This window comes from Lemur catta, chromosome 9 (assembly GCF_020740605.2).
Source record: "Lemur catta isolate mLemCat1 chromosome 9, mLemCat1.pri, whole genome shotgun sequence".
In the NCBI taxonomy this organism is placed as follows: Eukaryota; Metazoa; Chordata; class Mammalia; order Primates; family Lemuridae; genus Lemur; species Lemur catta.
In genome coordinates, this window is record NC_059136.1 from 34,195,128 (window position 1) to 34,211,142 (window position 16,015).

The 16,015-nt window shown below is 35.2% G+C and overlaps 1 protein-coding gene across 7 annotated transcripts in view; it reads left to right on the top strand.

The window, feature by feature from the left end:
* The window catches only part of CYRIB (CYFIP related Rac1 interactor B), a 150,847-nt gene extending 135,338 nt beyond the window's left edge, over positions 1-15,509 (top strand). For all 7 annotated transcript variants that reach the window (XM_045561465.1, XM_045561460.1, XM_045561463.1 and 4 more), the window contains 7 exons: positions 1,427-1,563; positions 2,589-2,666; positions 4,695-4,811; positions 5,616-5,695; positions 7,657-7,783; positions 9,221-9,291; positions 14,769-15,509. In XM_045561465.1, the coding sequence (XP_045417421.1) occupies positions 2,589-2,666; positions 4,695-4,811; positions 5,616-5,695; positions 7,657-7,783; positions 9,221-9,291; positions 14,769-14,832 (537 nt within the window). In that variant the 5' untranslated portion in view covers positions 1,427-1,563 and the 3' untranslated portion in view covers positions 14,833-15,509. The remainder of the gene's footprint in view (positions 1-1,426; positions 1,564-2,588; positions 2,667-4,694; positions 4,812-5,615; positions 5,696-7,656; positions 7,784-9,220; positions 9,292-14,768) is intronic.
* The last annotated feature ends 506 nt before the right edge of the window (positions 15,510-16,015 follow it).

Sequence of the window (16,015 nt, forward strand, 5' to 3'; positions counted from 1 at the left end):
GTTGATTGTGAAAGTTAAAATGAGAGACTACATAACGTGTGTAGTACAGATGCTGACTCATATTTAGGTCTTCATAATTAGTTGAATTGGGTTTTTTTTATGTTAACAGTTGATGATGTAATGTATTAATAAATATTTGTTTATTAATATGACATTAATTTGGTTATAATGTCAGATCACCTTTTAACTTTGTAAACTCTTGTTTTCTCTGATTAGAATCTAACATTGTTTTCCAACTCTATAATCTGTAACTGAATCAGTTTGATTTCTGCAATTTTTTTGAACTGAAATATCAGTATTTGCATTTTTAAAAATAATTTATTTTAATAGATTTAGAAGGTACCAGTGTTTTTTTTTGTTTTGTTTTTTTTTTTTTACATGGATGAATTGTATAGTGATGAAGTCAGGGATTTTAGTGTACCAGTCACCCAAATAGTGTACATTGTATCCAATAGGTAATTTTTGAAGTATTTCTATTTTTAAACACTGTATTTGTTAGTCTGGCATTCCAAAAGTAGCACTTATTTTAAAGGGACCATTTTGCTCATGTAGTGAATGAGAATATTTGTATTACAGTCCTGAGATGCCAAGCTCTAAGACACTTGAGAAACTTACTAAACCAAAATTTTCTTTAGTAACTAAAAGAAATGGCATATTCAAAGTATGAGAAGTTAGTAGTCCATTCATAGCCATGTACAGATTTGACTGTGTGGACAGAATACCACTGAAGAAGTTACTCAGTTGTAGGTGACAATTACCATTTCATAAAACCAAATTCTAGGAATGATAAAAGTAATATAAAATTTGTGCTTTGATTCAGGTGTTTAATTCAAATTTACATTCTGCTTTATTTTGGATCTGGGTTTACAGAATTATAAACCCTTGATTTAGTCCCTTTGAAGTTTTTATTGTATTAAATAGTATGGTTTGAGTGTATGCCATACATTAGCAATGGCAAATTTTAAACTTCTTTTTTTTTTTTTTTTTTTTTTTTTTGAGACAGAGTCTCACTTTGTTACCCGGGCTAGAGTGAGTGCCGTGGCATCAGCCTAGCTCACAGCAACCTCAAACTCCTGGGCTTAAGCGATCCTACTGCCTCAGCCTCCCGAGTAGCTGGGACTACAGGCATGAGCCACCATGCCCGGCTAATTTTTTTGTATATATATTTTTAGTTGGCCAGATAATTTCTTTCTATTTTTAGTAGAGACGGGGTCTCACTCTTGCTCAGGCTGGTCTCGAACTCCTGACCTCGAGCGATCCACCCGCCTCGGCCTCCCAGAGCTAGGATTACAGGCGTGAGCCACCGCGCCCGGCCAACTTCTTTATTTTGATTATATTTAGATCATCTGTTTTTTAAAAAGAGCTTTTCTGGGAGTTAAAATTATAACACTTATGAATTGTTCACTTTTTATCTTTTTTTCTTTAGAAGCAGCATTAAGAGGTCTTCTGGGAGCTTTGACAAGTACCCCGTTTTCTCCTACCCAGCATCTAGAGCGAGAGCAGGCTCTTGCTAAACAGTTTGCAGAAATTCTTCATTTCACACTCCGGTTTGATGAACTCAAGGTAGAATTTTTCTGCTGGCCCTGATTGTTATGAAAATCATGAGTCTTCCAATAAGTACTAGGAGGAAGAGCCTGGAAACCTTAATAAAATGTATTTATATGATGTCCACTGGACCTTAATAAAAGAAGAAAACTTGATTTAAAAATTATGGCAGGTCTTTTTATGTATTATATAGCAAATAGTAAATCACCCATTATTCAGTCTTCTTTTAACTTTATTTTATAAAATCATCTCTGAAAACAATTTTTAATTTCTTTTCTAGAATTTTTTCTTTTCTGCTCATGCTCATTTTTCAACATTCTTTTATATTAAAATGTTAAAATTGTTTTCTTTTTCCCCCTCCCTCCCTCTTCCTTTCTCCTTCTTTCCTTTCTCCTTTCTCTCTTTCTTCCTCTCTCACTCTTAGTAGTCTTTATAACTATGAATATCCTGTTGTTAAAAGGAGTGAGTGTAAAGGAGTAAACACTAGATGTCTTATGAGGAGACCTGAGTTCCAGTATAGGTTCTGCCACAGGAAGCAATTAATGAAACCTTGGGCAGGTCTTTTGACTTTTCAGGGCCTCAGATGAAAGAGGTGGATTCCTAACTTCAACATTTTATGATTGTGTCATAGACAACTATTCATTCTCTTATTAATACTTTGAGCACAAATGATTTGTATGTAAAATTTTAGTCTATGTGAGGATTGCTCTATTGACCATATGCACATACTTTTATTATAATAATTCAAAACAAATGCTTATACATTCTTTTTAATTTATGTTTATTTAGTAATATCATTTTTTGGTAAACAAGCTTTTAGTATATTATCTTGAAATCATTGAAAAGAAGAAGAAAAGTACACTCTAAAAGAATCTGTGTAGTTTTATATGTTTAGTAAGGAATACGTGTTTGTTATAACCCATCTTGAATGACCCTAGTTTTAGTTCTTAAAATGATACTACAAATTTGGTAGATTTTTCACTTAATTTTTACGTTAGTATTTAGTACGTAACAAGTTTTTCTTTCATAAATGTCTTTTTTAGATGACAAATCCTGCCATACAGAATGATTTCAGCTATTATAGAAGAACATTGAGTCGTATGAGGATTAATAATGTACCAGTAAGTTAATGCTTTGAGTTGGGGGGCTGGTAAGAAGAATAACTCAGCTCTCAATCTATTGATTTTATTCTTTAATTTGTTCATTAAGATAATGCTAAAGCTAGTAATAAATTTAGTAATTATGAGCAGCCACAGCTGTGGGAGGAAAGAGCAAACTGTAGCAAACCATATGTTTGTTTACCTGTTGTTCCTCTCCATCTCTAAATTCCCATGACTACTTCAGTAAAATTGCTTGTCTATGTAACATTGATGCTTATAAAATTTCTCTATGTATTCTCATTTTTAACTATACAAAAATGTTGTGAATTAATAGTTATGAGTTCTTTGTCCCCATATTCTTAGAATGAAAGAATCTTGGAGAGCAGTTGACCTGGGTTAAGAGAAATACCTGATACTGGCAAGAGGGGAGAGTGAGGTCATGGATCATTAGCACATTTATGCCTGGGAGAGCTGTTAGAGAAAATGGCTTCTGTGCCTGTTGTTGGCTAAGATAGCACCTCTTATGGTTTCTTTAGTCCTGTTAACCTCTTGCCATCCTCCAATTAAGCGGTTTATTACACTTTTCTACCTCTAAGGGGTTAAATACCATACGTAAAACCTTAGATAGGAAGAAAATATTATCTTGTTCTCTGTGTATTTTGAGGACCTACATTATGCTAATTGGTGTGAAAAAGAGAGAAATTTCAAAATCAGCCCAGCCTCTCATAGATAGTTGATTAGAGAAATACTGTAACTGCATAAGAAGTGGTAAGTGGCATAAGAGATTTAAAATAAAAATACCAGAGGAGACCATTCACTCTTTTTTATCATTAAATAAATACTTTATGAAATGGTTGCTTTAAGATAGGCACTGGGTCAGAGGAAAAGATTTCTTTTCATGAAACATCTGTTATTTGTATCACTTTGGCTGTGCATAGATAAATTCCTGGTGTGAAACTGACCTTAACATCTGTCTTTTTCATACCCACCATATAAAATAAAATAAAAGCAAAACAGTCAATCTTATACTATAGCAATCCCTGTGATCACTCAAGGTCAAAGACATTAATGTCATCTTTTTGCTATCTTTCACCCTCAACAATTACAGATAAAACCAATTGTTTTCAAGTGAAATATTTCTAGAATCCCTTCTCCACCCCCTTTTTATCTCCTACTACTTCTGTCCCAACTGAGAACTTAATTCCTACTCTCTTTTTGGCAGTTATTCTATAGCAGCATAACTCATTTCCTGACCTGTAGTCTTTTTCTTTTTTGGTACAGTCTGCGCACTATCATCAGTTAGTTTTCTTTAGAAAATTGACTTTATTGATTGTCATTCATTTCTTCTAGCACTCCAAGTGACGTCCTGTTCCCTATGAAGGAAAAAAAATGAACTTATGCTAGTATTTCAGGCAATCTATAATCTGACCCCAACCATACGTTTCGCTACTTGCTGCCCGTTTTTACACCAAATATGCTGAATTACACTCTACTGAGTCATATGAAAACATGCTCTTTCCCCCTGCCAGGTTAGAATACCTTGTTTATGTGCCCAACATTACCTGCAAAAGCCTAACTCTTCTATGAGTCCTTCTTAGTTTCTTCTAGTCTAACTTAATCTTTTTTTCATGCCATTATTCTGTCATCATCTGTTAGCATTTTATTGTGGATGTTGTATGGATACTTGTGTGTTCCTAAGGACAGGATGCAATTTGATACTCATCTTTCTGTCCTCCATAGCATTTATAATTATCTCTTGTATATAGTAGGCAGTCCACCAAGGTTTTACTTAATTTCTTAACATCATTTAAAATATTTTTAAAGAGGTTAATCTTTTAAAAAATTACTTAATAGCATTTGTAATTTTTTATCTTTAAAGGATATTTAAGTACTATGTGCATATGAGGGTCTAAAATGTAATTTGTTAAGGGTATTAGATTAATTTAATAAGTATTAATGAAGTAGGCACCCTGTCTTGGTCGTTTTATAAATGTTATCATATTTAATAATTTATGAACTAATATGAAGTGCTCTTACTTTCCAACACAGGCAGAAGGAGAAAATGAAGTAAATAATGAATTGGCAAATCGAATGTCTTTGTTTTATGCTGAGGCAACTCCAATGCTGAAAACCTTGAGTGATGCTACCACAAAATTTGTATCAGAGGTAAGCATCGTCTAGGAAGTTATTATTCTTTGCATTGTTTTTCTCTTCCGTCTGTTGCCGACATGAGGATTTTAGCAAGTCCTATGGCTTTAAATAACATTTCGAATCTGACAGACTCCCAGATGTATACGTCAGTGATGGCATGGTCAAACCAAACTCTTGGTTAGCTTTTCTCACCCTGATTTTTCTTTAGTCTTTCTTTTCTCAATTAGTAGTACCACTGTGCAAGCAGAAAACTAGGGGCTGCTGTTCTAAATTTCCATTCTTTTTCTCACTCCCTACATTTACTCCATCAAACAGTCTTATTGGCTTTCCCTACAAAATACTATATATCATGAATCTGAAAACTTTAACTCCTTCTCTCGCTACCTATCCAGATCAGACCCTCACATCTGGGTTACTGAATTCATGTTCCAACCATTCTTACTCCCTTTATTCTTGCCCCGCTATTGTCCTTTCTCCATAGAGCAGCCAAGTAATCTTCTTAAAATATAAACATTCTCTCCCTCCTCTGCTTAAAATGTTCCCAGTGACTTCCTAGTCCAAATACCTCATTCCCTACAAGGCTCTACACCTCTGACCCCTGTCTGTGTGGTCCAGTTTTTCTCACCCAGCTAGAATAAAAGTGCCTCTTGGAAGAGCAAAGGAAACAGTGCTTAAAATCAATCTAGTGAATTATTTAGAAAATGAGGAGTAGGAACCAGATTTTAAAGTTGCTGATTTGTCATGTTATGCTAAATTTTAAATTATATTTAAGTAGTAACTTTGTCACTTACTTTTTTTGTTCTCTATCCACTTCTACAGAATAAAAATTTACCAATAGAAAATACTACAGATTGTTTAAGCACCATGGCTAGTGTATGCAGAGTTATGCTCGAAACACCGTGAGTATTAGCTGATCCTTTTCACTTTTAACAGTACTGTTGAGATTGGTATTTCAAAACGTGTCCAAATATGAACATGTCTTATTTGGAAAGTGGAAATTAAGTATGCCCCAAGTATTAATTATTTTTATATGAACAAAATTAAAATAATTTGGCAACTTAATGTAACTTCTGATTAAATATAAAGGAGAGTTGGTCTTCACACCAGTCTAACTAACATAGACTCTTCAGAACATAAATGTTGTGGTATTTGGGGGAGGGCAGGCAGGGATGGGGAAGAGCTTTGAAGCTCCTCAGTTATGCTTCTCATAAAGATTCTTTCTCTTTTTATTGAAGAATCTTGCCTTTTTGCCACAGAGCTAGAGTTATTCTTCCATGTATCCATTTTTATTAATATCTCAATATAGTTCTCAGTCTTTATTTTTTTCAACACAAACCTGAATTCCCTTCTGAGTTTTTCTTCTCTCTAAAGCATTTATGATATGTAACACAATATGTTCTGGATGAATTTTCCTATCAGCAGGCAGAAAGAATCCCTCCTGGATTCTTGAATAATATAATCATGTGCCACATAATGATATACATTTAGGTCAACCATAAAGCACATATGGGATGGTGGTCCTGTAAGATTATAATGGAACTGAAAAATTCTTATCTCCTAGTGGTGTTGTAACCGTCATTAGGTTGTAGCACAAGCCAAATATGTCAAATTATGAAAGAGGCAAAAATTTTAAAAATTCAAAAGTTTATAAAGTAAAAAAGTTACAATAAGCTAAGGTAAATTTGTTATTGAAAAAAATTTTTTTGTCAGTTTAGCCTAAGTGTACAGTGTTTACAAAGTCTGTAATAGTGTACAATTAATGTCCTAGGCCTTCACATTCACTCACCACTCACTCACCCAGAGCAACTTCCACTCCCGCAAGCTCCATCCATGTTAAGTGCCCTATACAGGTGTACCGTTTTACATCTTGTCTATTGTATTTTTACAGTATCTTTTCTATGTTTAGGTATGTTTAGATACACAGATACTTAGCATTGTATTACAGTTGCTTACAGATTCAGATAGTAACACGTTGTACAGTTTTGTTGCCTACGAGCAATAGGCTATACATTCCCTATAGCCTAGGTGTGTAGTAGTTTGTACCCTCTAGGCTTGTGTAAGTACACTCTGTGATGTTCACACACTGATGAAATCGCCTAAGGACACGTTTTTCAGAACTGTCCCTGTCGTTAAGCGATGCCTGACTATATATGGTTTTTGCTACATAACTTTTGTTTTCCTAGCACTTTTTATTTTCCAACTCACTATTATATACATCCTCTTACTGGAAAACCTTATAAATAGGAGGGCAACTGTCATCATAATCCTCCTCCTCACTTAAGGAAGTGAGGTCTTGGGAAATGAAGGGACTTATGCACAGTGGCTGGCCCCACCCATGTGCCCAGATGTCTCTATCCTGGTTCTGTACTTGCTCTGCTGTGCCACACTTCTTTCTATACACGTAAAAGTTCTATTTCCTTTTTCCCAAATGAGAGAAGAATATGATTGAATTTTAATAAGATTCAAATCCAGTAATACAATAATGTGTTTAGATCAAGTTAGCCCCTGAGTAGCAAACCTGTGTGCTCTATTAAGCTTATGACTTTTTTCCTCATATTGATGGTATCAGCCTTTACATAGCACCTGTCCCCGGACTTTTACTTAGGTACTGCTTTTGATTCTGTAAAACTGTTGCTGTCTGTCAAGTGGAAGGGGTAATATACTAAGGTGGGTACGATAGAGACTAGAATATGTGGGTGATGACTCCTCCACTCATCACCTCCTTATCTCTCTGGGGATCTCATTGTGGAGAAGAGGGTGTAAGGTTAGCATCCCTTTTAGAGAGCAAAGGGGTAAGTTGGCATCTAGTGAAAGTTGGATCAACTCAATAAAGCGTTTTGTTATCTTTTCTACACTCCAGGGAATACAGAAGCAGATTTACAAATGAAGAGACAGTGTCATTCTGCTTGAGGGTAATGGTGGGCGTCATAATACTCTATGACCACGTACATCCAGTGGGAGCATTTGCCAAAACTTCCAAAATTGATGTAAGTTATATATTGTTTTATGTATTTTCAAGCAACTTCCTTACATGGAAACCATAAGCTTTTATTTTACTTAAATAGCTAGTAGGCTGGACTCTCGCAGAACTCAGATTTATAGTTTGTGTGATAATGGTGGGTTTTCATCTCCTCTGTTCTCTTGCTATATGTCTTGTGGCCTGTATACAGGGGGCATGATTGAAGGGTGACTGTATTGTCTTTAGAGTATCCCCTTGTAGGATCCTTGTACACATTTGCAATATAAATAGATAATTAGATATAAGAAATTTTATAATCATGTCCTTTAATTCCTTTGGCCAAAGGCCATTTCAAACAAAAGGTTCATTTCAAAATGCATATAAAAGGTCAGTAGTGGTGTTCCAATAAAAAAGTCAAAGGCTTCACATATTTTCCCTCCCTACCCAATCATAATAATTTGTGACTATAAAGAAATTTCTGCTTTCCTTGTCTCTGTAACAGTTTGTATTAGAAATTAAGTATTTGATTTCTCTATTTTGTAGTTTCTCTGCTCACCCTCTCACATCTAGTTCATCAGTGTTTGGTGAGAATTGTCTTCCAATCTCCCTTTCATAACTAGTTCAAGCTTTTAGCATTTCAGATCTCGATTACTGATTGCTGGCCAATCTTCTGCCTCTCATGCATGTCTATCATGTGTAAAAAGAAATGAGTGAACATATATTGCATGATTACTATGTCCCAGGAATTTTATATTTGTTCTCCCTTGTGATTCTGAATATACTCCTAGGATGTAGGTGTTCTGTCTTTTACTGACAGCGATTATAGTTTAGGAATCACTAGTGAATGGTCAAGTCGGGGGTTGAACCCACATCTCTCTGGCTTCCACAGGCTGTGTTCTTTCTGTTATGTTATGCTTTTTCACAATAACCAGGCTAATCTTCCTTAAATACCACCTTCATTGAGTCGTAGCAAGTCCATGCTGCCTGGCATATCAGTTCCAGATGAGTCATCCTGGCCTTCAGGGCTCTCTCTAACTCTCATTTCAGCCCTGCAGAAATTTCTGTCTGTCTTCAGTTTGTGACACTTCATTATTTTCACCATGAGGTTCTTTTACCTGGAAAGTTCCTCTTTTCCTTGCTAACATATCCATTCTGTCCTTTAAATTACTACTTAGCACCTTTTCCAGGAAGTTTTCTCCTTAGGAAGCCTTTGTTTTTCATTAGTGTGGGTGGTACTTTAGTTTAACTGACTTGGTTCTCAAAAAGTCTGTTTCACTGACAAACTGAAAATGCTAACACTTGGGTAGGTTTCTTTTTTCTGCTCTAAGAGTAATTAATTTGACACAGCATGCAATCTCTTGAGTTCTGTAATTGTGATCATGATTTATTTTATTTTACTATTTTGAAAATGAATGTTGTGTGAAAAAATGGATGTTTTACTTTTGCTTTTTTCTTTTTTCCTTAGATGAAAGGTTGTATCAAAGTTCTTAAGGACCAACCTCCTAATAGTGTAGAAGGTCTTCTAAATGCTCTCAGGTATGTATATGTGCATGTACGTATATATAGAAAAATATGTAAAGAAAATGATTGATTTATGTGTATGTAAAGAAAATGCTTTTAAATGTGAGTAGCACAACACATATGAAAGTAAATGTTCCACAAGGGTTAAACAAAACAAAATAAATGTTCAAACTGGAAATACAAAGATCTCATTTTGCTTACTTGTAATCTTGCTTCTAAATAGTGGTTACAGTATTTTATAATGAGAAATATATGTATAAATGACAATAGCAGCTTCATTTCTTGGTTGACGATTTTAGCTTTTACTTTTTCCTCTTGACACAGGGACTGCTTATTGCTTGTTTTCTAATAAAAGTATAATACATGCTAATGATAAATAAAATTAAGATAACATAGGAAAATTTAAAGAAAAAGAAATCATGCAATCTCACCATCTTGTGATAAACCACTATTAACATTTTAGAATGTAGCCTTCCAGAGTTTTTTCTTTACACACGTAGATAATCATTGCTCTATAATGAAAATAAAGCAGTCATTATTTGATGTCTTCTCAGCTTAGTTTTACTTGATTTAGTTACTGAAGTGCCTTAGAATGCTGGAATATTTTAAAATGAAAATCTCAGTATTTATAACTTCTTGACCATAGAGATTTAATTGGTAGTATAATTTCCCTGACATAAAAGATAATTTCCCATTACTTGATTATATTGAGTTTAAACACAAAAATTACACGAACCCAGAAATATTTATATAGAGACATTTATATCACAAAGCAAAATATAGGCTTTGTGTCATTCAGCTGAGTGAACTATCAAATGATTTTATTAAGATTATAAAAAGTAGGCCAGTCCAAGTGCAGTGGTGGTTTATAACTAATTGATCACAACCAATTAGTTATAATTGGATTGCTTTGTTCTTTCTCCAGTCTTCACTGCTTCACTTGACTAGCCTTTTAAAAAAATTAAAATTTAAAAAAAAAAGATTATGAAAAATGATTTTTAAAAGATTATGTAAAATGTTGTGTAAGTAGTGACTGTCTGGATAAAGGAGACCTATTACAAATGAATATCAGAAAGATTAAGTAAGGAACATCATTATAATATCGATCATAAGCCTGGTTTTTGGAATTTTTTACTGTTGAAGTTTTTACATTGCATACTTCAGTGATTTTACCAACATTTATGTTATTGTGAGTCTTTCCTACTTGGTTCCTTTCTGAACACTCCCTGTGTCTCAGTCAGCCTGACTTTTCTCCCAGGCATGTTTCTTTCTGATTGGTCAAACACTTTGAAGCCAGCAAGACTTCAGGAAGTCTTTTGTTAAAACTTAGAGGTACTTGAGGTCTAGGAGGTTTTAGTATTATTTCTTTACCAGAAGGGAGTATTTAAAAGATTAATTTAAAAACTCAGGCCGGGCGTGGTGGCTCACGCCTGTAATCCTAGCACTCTGGTAGGCCGAGGTGGGCAGATTGTTTGAGCTCAGGAGTTCGAGCCCAGCCTGAACAAGAGTGAGACCCCATCTCTACTAAAAATAGAAAGAAATTATATGGACAGCTAAAAATACGTATACAAAAAAAATTAGCCGGGCATGGGTGGTGCATGCCTGTAGTCCTAGCTACTTGGGAGGCTGAGGCAGAAGGATCGCTTGAGCCCAGGAATTTGAGGTTGCTGTGAGCTAGGCTGACGCCATGGCACTCTAGCCTGGGCAACAGAATGAGACTTTGTCTAAAAAAAATAAATAAATAAAAAATAAAAACTCAGAATTTACTATTGTTTTCTCAGAGCTTAAGGGTAGTTCAGTCTCTTTTTCTTTAAATTGGGGCAAAGGAGGGCAGTGGTAGTGCGAGATGGAGTTGTAGTGTCCCCCACCGTGATCTGCATGTGAGGGAGAGGGAGAGAAAGCACCATAGAGCCAAGAGCCACCTGTCAGTTTTGTTAAGTTTTCTTTCCAAATATATAATGGAAAGTAAAAAATGAAATTTTGTTGTAGAGACAACTCTTGAACTGTTTTTATTTAGAGTGAGCATATTCTGTGTCTAGTTCTAATTTTTTCAACTGAAAAGTTTTGTAAGGTTAATCAGTATACTCGAATGCTATGTGTAGTGGTGGTTATAGTTGGTAACACTTTATATCACAAAAGTTACAATGCATTTTCCAATATAAGACCTTATTTAATCTTCGCCATGGCTCTGTGAGGCAGGTGGGTAACTATGGGGTGTTCATATTGCCTCCAATGTAGAAGCTCAAGAGTTACGTTAAAGTCTGAGGGACTAAAGATTATACAGCTAGTAAATGTTAGAATCTGTTTTCAAATTTAGAATTTCATTCTTGAAATCCCATATGTGTTACGCTGCTTTCTTAAGTCTTAGATTTGTTATGTGATTGAACTTTAGTTTGCTTCAGAATCCCCTGGTTATGAAAAATGCAGATTGCCAGGTCACCACCTCCAGAGAGTCTCTTTAATTAAGTCTGAGTTGGGACTCAGGCATATTCATTTTAAACAAACACCCATGCTAGTGTAGATAATGCTGATTCTTTGAAAAACATTGCTTAAACTAAATCAACCTAGCCTTTAGTGTGTTTCACTGAGAGCAAATCTTAAGAAAGCATTTGGTAACCCCCAAGGTACCATGCAAGTGTTGTTATTTACCCCTCTACAAAATCAAACTTAACCATTGTGGAATTAATGACCAAAAGATTTTAAATGGCAATATAATTGCATGTATGTGTTTATGTATATATATGTTTGTTTTGAATGCTTTTCTATAGCAATTGTATATATAGTACCTTCAGCTGATGGTATGCTAATAAGAGAAAGCAACAAGTTGTGTCTGCATTTTACGAGTGGAGAAATGGAACCAAATGTCCTTAATCAGTAAGAGGGAAAGATAAAGAGAGAGCTAGAGTTGGGAGTTCAGGTTCTGTGCTAGATAATTGTCTTTATTAAATTTAAGAACAAAGGTAAATATAATTGCTTTTCTTTAGTAGAAAAAAGTCATATGTACTTGGAAAAGGACATTGTGAATAATACCATACATCGTCATACATTATTTTCACATACATTAGATGATATTGGCCTTTTCTTGATAAAAGAGTGTGCTGATGTAATATACTCTAGATTGGCTCTGTTAAAGGAAGAATCTGAGAACTGCTGGAAGCTGCAATCACATCCCACAGAAGGAGAGAGAACTTAGGTCATGGGTAGAGAGAACACTCACAGCTCTTTGAATATCACAGTACATTGCTGAACAGTAATACTTTTAACTGCAGTAGAAATTTTACTGTGCACATTACTTGGCTCTTTCTACTGTCCAGTAGTGTAAAGGAGAGGGGGAGAAAAACAGAAATGAAGGGATGGGTATCGAGAACTGTTATTTTCTGACATCAGTAAGATTATATGTAGTTAAACATACACTTTATCTACATAAATAAAACAGATTAAGTCTTTGCCACATGACTTACCATTTCATGTAAATATTCCTTTATGGGTTTTTTCTTTCCAGCCTGGCAGCCTACCATGTCTTTTTTCACAAATATTTATTAAGCACCTATAATGTACCAGGCACTCTGGTATCTATTCAATAATATGAGAACAGTTTGGAAGTAACTTCTGAGTAGCATTATAGAGAGTATATCAGGTACTTAATAAACATGTTTGTCTCTTTACTCTCTAGAGGTTTACTTGAGTATAGATATTTTCTTCAGTTTTTAAATTGATTTGAAATGAAACTAATAGGAACTGAGTTTAAATTTCTTTAACACAGAAAGATTGTCTGTATGTACCTGCTCAAAATGATCTAGTCCTTAAAGATTATATGTGGAATTCTTCTAAACCAAATGAATCAATCTGTCTGGATTATCTCCAGAATATATTCCACATTCAAGCATTGGACACCTGTCTCCATTGCTACTAATTTGGCCCAAGCCTTGAGCATCTCTCACCTGGTCCTAAGTAACAGCCTTAGATGGGTCCCCCTGCTGCTGCTTCTGCTCCTTTACAGTTTCCCCCAACAGCCAGAGTGATCCTCCCCAGACAAGTGGAATCACATCACTCCCTTGTTTAATATCCTCTGTTGACTTTCATTGCACTTAAAATGTTCTCCGAACTCCTCACTATATGTGGCCTCCAGGCTTGCACTTGAGCTGGTCTTTCCCCGTCTCTGTAGCCTCTTGTACTTTCTTCCTTTGCTGAGAGGCTGTACCCCTTCTGTGATGTTAGTGTATCCTTCTTTCTCCCTCTGCTGGGTTGTAAGCTCCTACAACAGTGCCTGACACATAGTAGGCTTGCTTATTGGATTTCTGCTATTTAAGGGAATCATATGATGAATCCTCTCATAATAATTGTTCTAAGTGAAGTGATTCTTTTGGATTCTTAAATTGGATTTGCATGCTTGTAGCAGAACACACTTGCCTGGAAATATGGCCTGTAAAGAATGGAGACATTTTAGGGATGTGACAGCTGTAGGAGTTGAGGTAAAGTACAGGGTAGAATAGGGGTTTGCAGACTTTTCTATAAAGGGCCAGAGCAGAATAGGGGTTTGCAGACTTTTCTATAAAGGGCCAGAGCAGAATAGGGGTTTGCAGACTTTTCTATAAAGGGCCAGAGCAGAATAGGGGTTTGTAGACTTTTCTATAAAGGGCCAGAGCAGAATAGGGGTTTGTAGACTTTTCTGTAAAGGGCCAGAGCAGAATAGGGGTTTGTAGACTTTTCTATAAAGGGCCAGAGCAGAATAGGGGTTTGTAGACTTTTCTATAAAGGGCCAGAGCAGAATAGGGGTTTGCAGACTTTTCTGTAAAGGGCCAGAGCAGAATAGGGGTTTGTAGACTTTTCTATAAAGGGCCAGAGCAGAATAGGGGTTTGTAGACTTTTCTATAAAGGGCCAGAGAGGAAGTAGATATTTTAGGCCTTGTGGGCCTCGTGGTTTCTGTCACAGCTACTCAACTCTGCCATTGTAGCAAGAAGGTAACCATAGAATGAATCAACATGGTGTGTTCCAATAAAACTTTTATATGTAAGCACTGAAGTTTGAATTTCATATAATTTCCGCATTAACACAAATACTGCTATTCTTTTTATTTGCTTTCCCTCCAGCCACTCAAAATGTTAGAAATATATATATGCTTAGCTCACAGTCCATGCAAAAATAGGTGGTGGGTTGGATTTGGCCCATGGGCCATAATTTGCCAGTCTCTGGGATAAAACAGTTATTTTCCTCTGAGTGAGAAGTTACAGCTAATTGTTTACTCGAGAGTTTAACCAATCATTTCAACAAGGGTAGTCGTAACTAAGTTAAACAGGTATTGGCTATTCTGTTGGAAAAGTAGTGAGGAGGACAAGCTATGCAGAACCTGAACAGGGTTAAAGCTGCAATGAAAAGGCATGATTTTGTGAGAGAAGATCTACCTGACCAATTGCTCATTTTGTTATAATTAAAGAACTCAATGCAGACTTTTAAATAATCCCCTAAAATTAATCTTTTTTTTTTTTTTAAGGTACACAACAAAACATTTGAATGATGAGACTACCTCCAAGCAAATTAAATCCATGCTGCAATAACAGTTCTGGAATAAGCACCTGCTATAGACAGAAGACAGTATTCTGCAATGACTGAGAATGCACAGTTTTTTAGTGATTGCAATTACTATCTCATTTATTCTTGCTTTTATTTCTTTCCTCTGTTCCTCTTCCCTCTTTTTTAATCATGTTCTTGTTCTTAAGAATTCTTTTCTGTGCCAAAATCAGTAAAGTTACATTCTGAGAGGATATTGTCCTTTCAAACAGGCCATCTAAGGCAGCTAATTATGCATTGCATTGGGGTCTCTACTGAGAAAAATTCTGTGACTTGAACTAAATATTTTTAAATGTGGATTTTTTTTGAAACTAATATTTAATATTGCTTCTCCTGCATGGCAAAACTGCCTATTCTGCTATTTAAAAACCCTCAATGACTTTATTTTCTACTGCCGCTTTTTTCATGTGCAGCCAAATTGAAAATGTTTAAATTAACTGTGTTGTACAAATGGTACCCAACACAGACTTTTTTTAAATTAGTAAGAGTTTTGTTTAAAGTTTTGAGTTTGCATTTTGACTTTTTTTGTAAGGATGTATGTTGTGTGTTTAACCTTTATTAACTAACGTTAAAAACTGTGATGTGTGCGTAGAATATTACGTATGCATGTTCATGTTTAAAGAATGGCTGTTGATAAAATAAAAATCAGCTTTCATTTTTCTAAGCGTGGCTTGGTTTACTGATGTTTTGTTTTCAGGCTTCAAAAGTTTTCCCCTTGTATGTTTTTATGGAATGCGTATACACATTATGTAATTTTTCTTTCTTTTAGGGGACAGCTGGGTCTTTTCAATAGTATTTTTCTTCATCATTATGTACATAATTTTAATTGCTTTTAAAATTTTGCTAAGTATATAAGACCGGTGATCTTGTCATTAACTTGAATTTTATTCTTAATTTATACTTGTATGGATGTAGTAGTAGAAGGAAGAGCACTTCTTTATTCTGCTTGATTCTCAGTTCCCGGAGTAAAAGGGTAGCAATGCAAAGCAGAGTGTAGAAGGCAGAGCAGCCCTTTCATACTGGGAGGAGAGGGAGTATAAGAGGGACTTTGCCAGGAGAAAACTGGAGGCTATGATCTCATTAGTGGTAGAAAATGAACATGTTTTTTATTTTAAGAGCATAAAACCTAATTCATATAACCTAAATCTCATGTTTGGGAGAAGCTGCTTA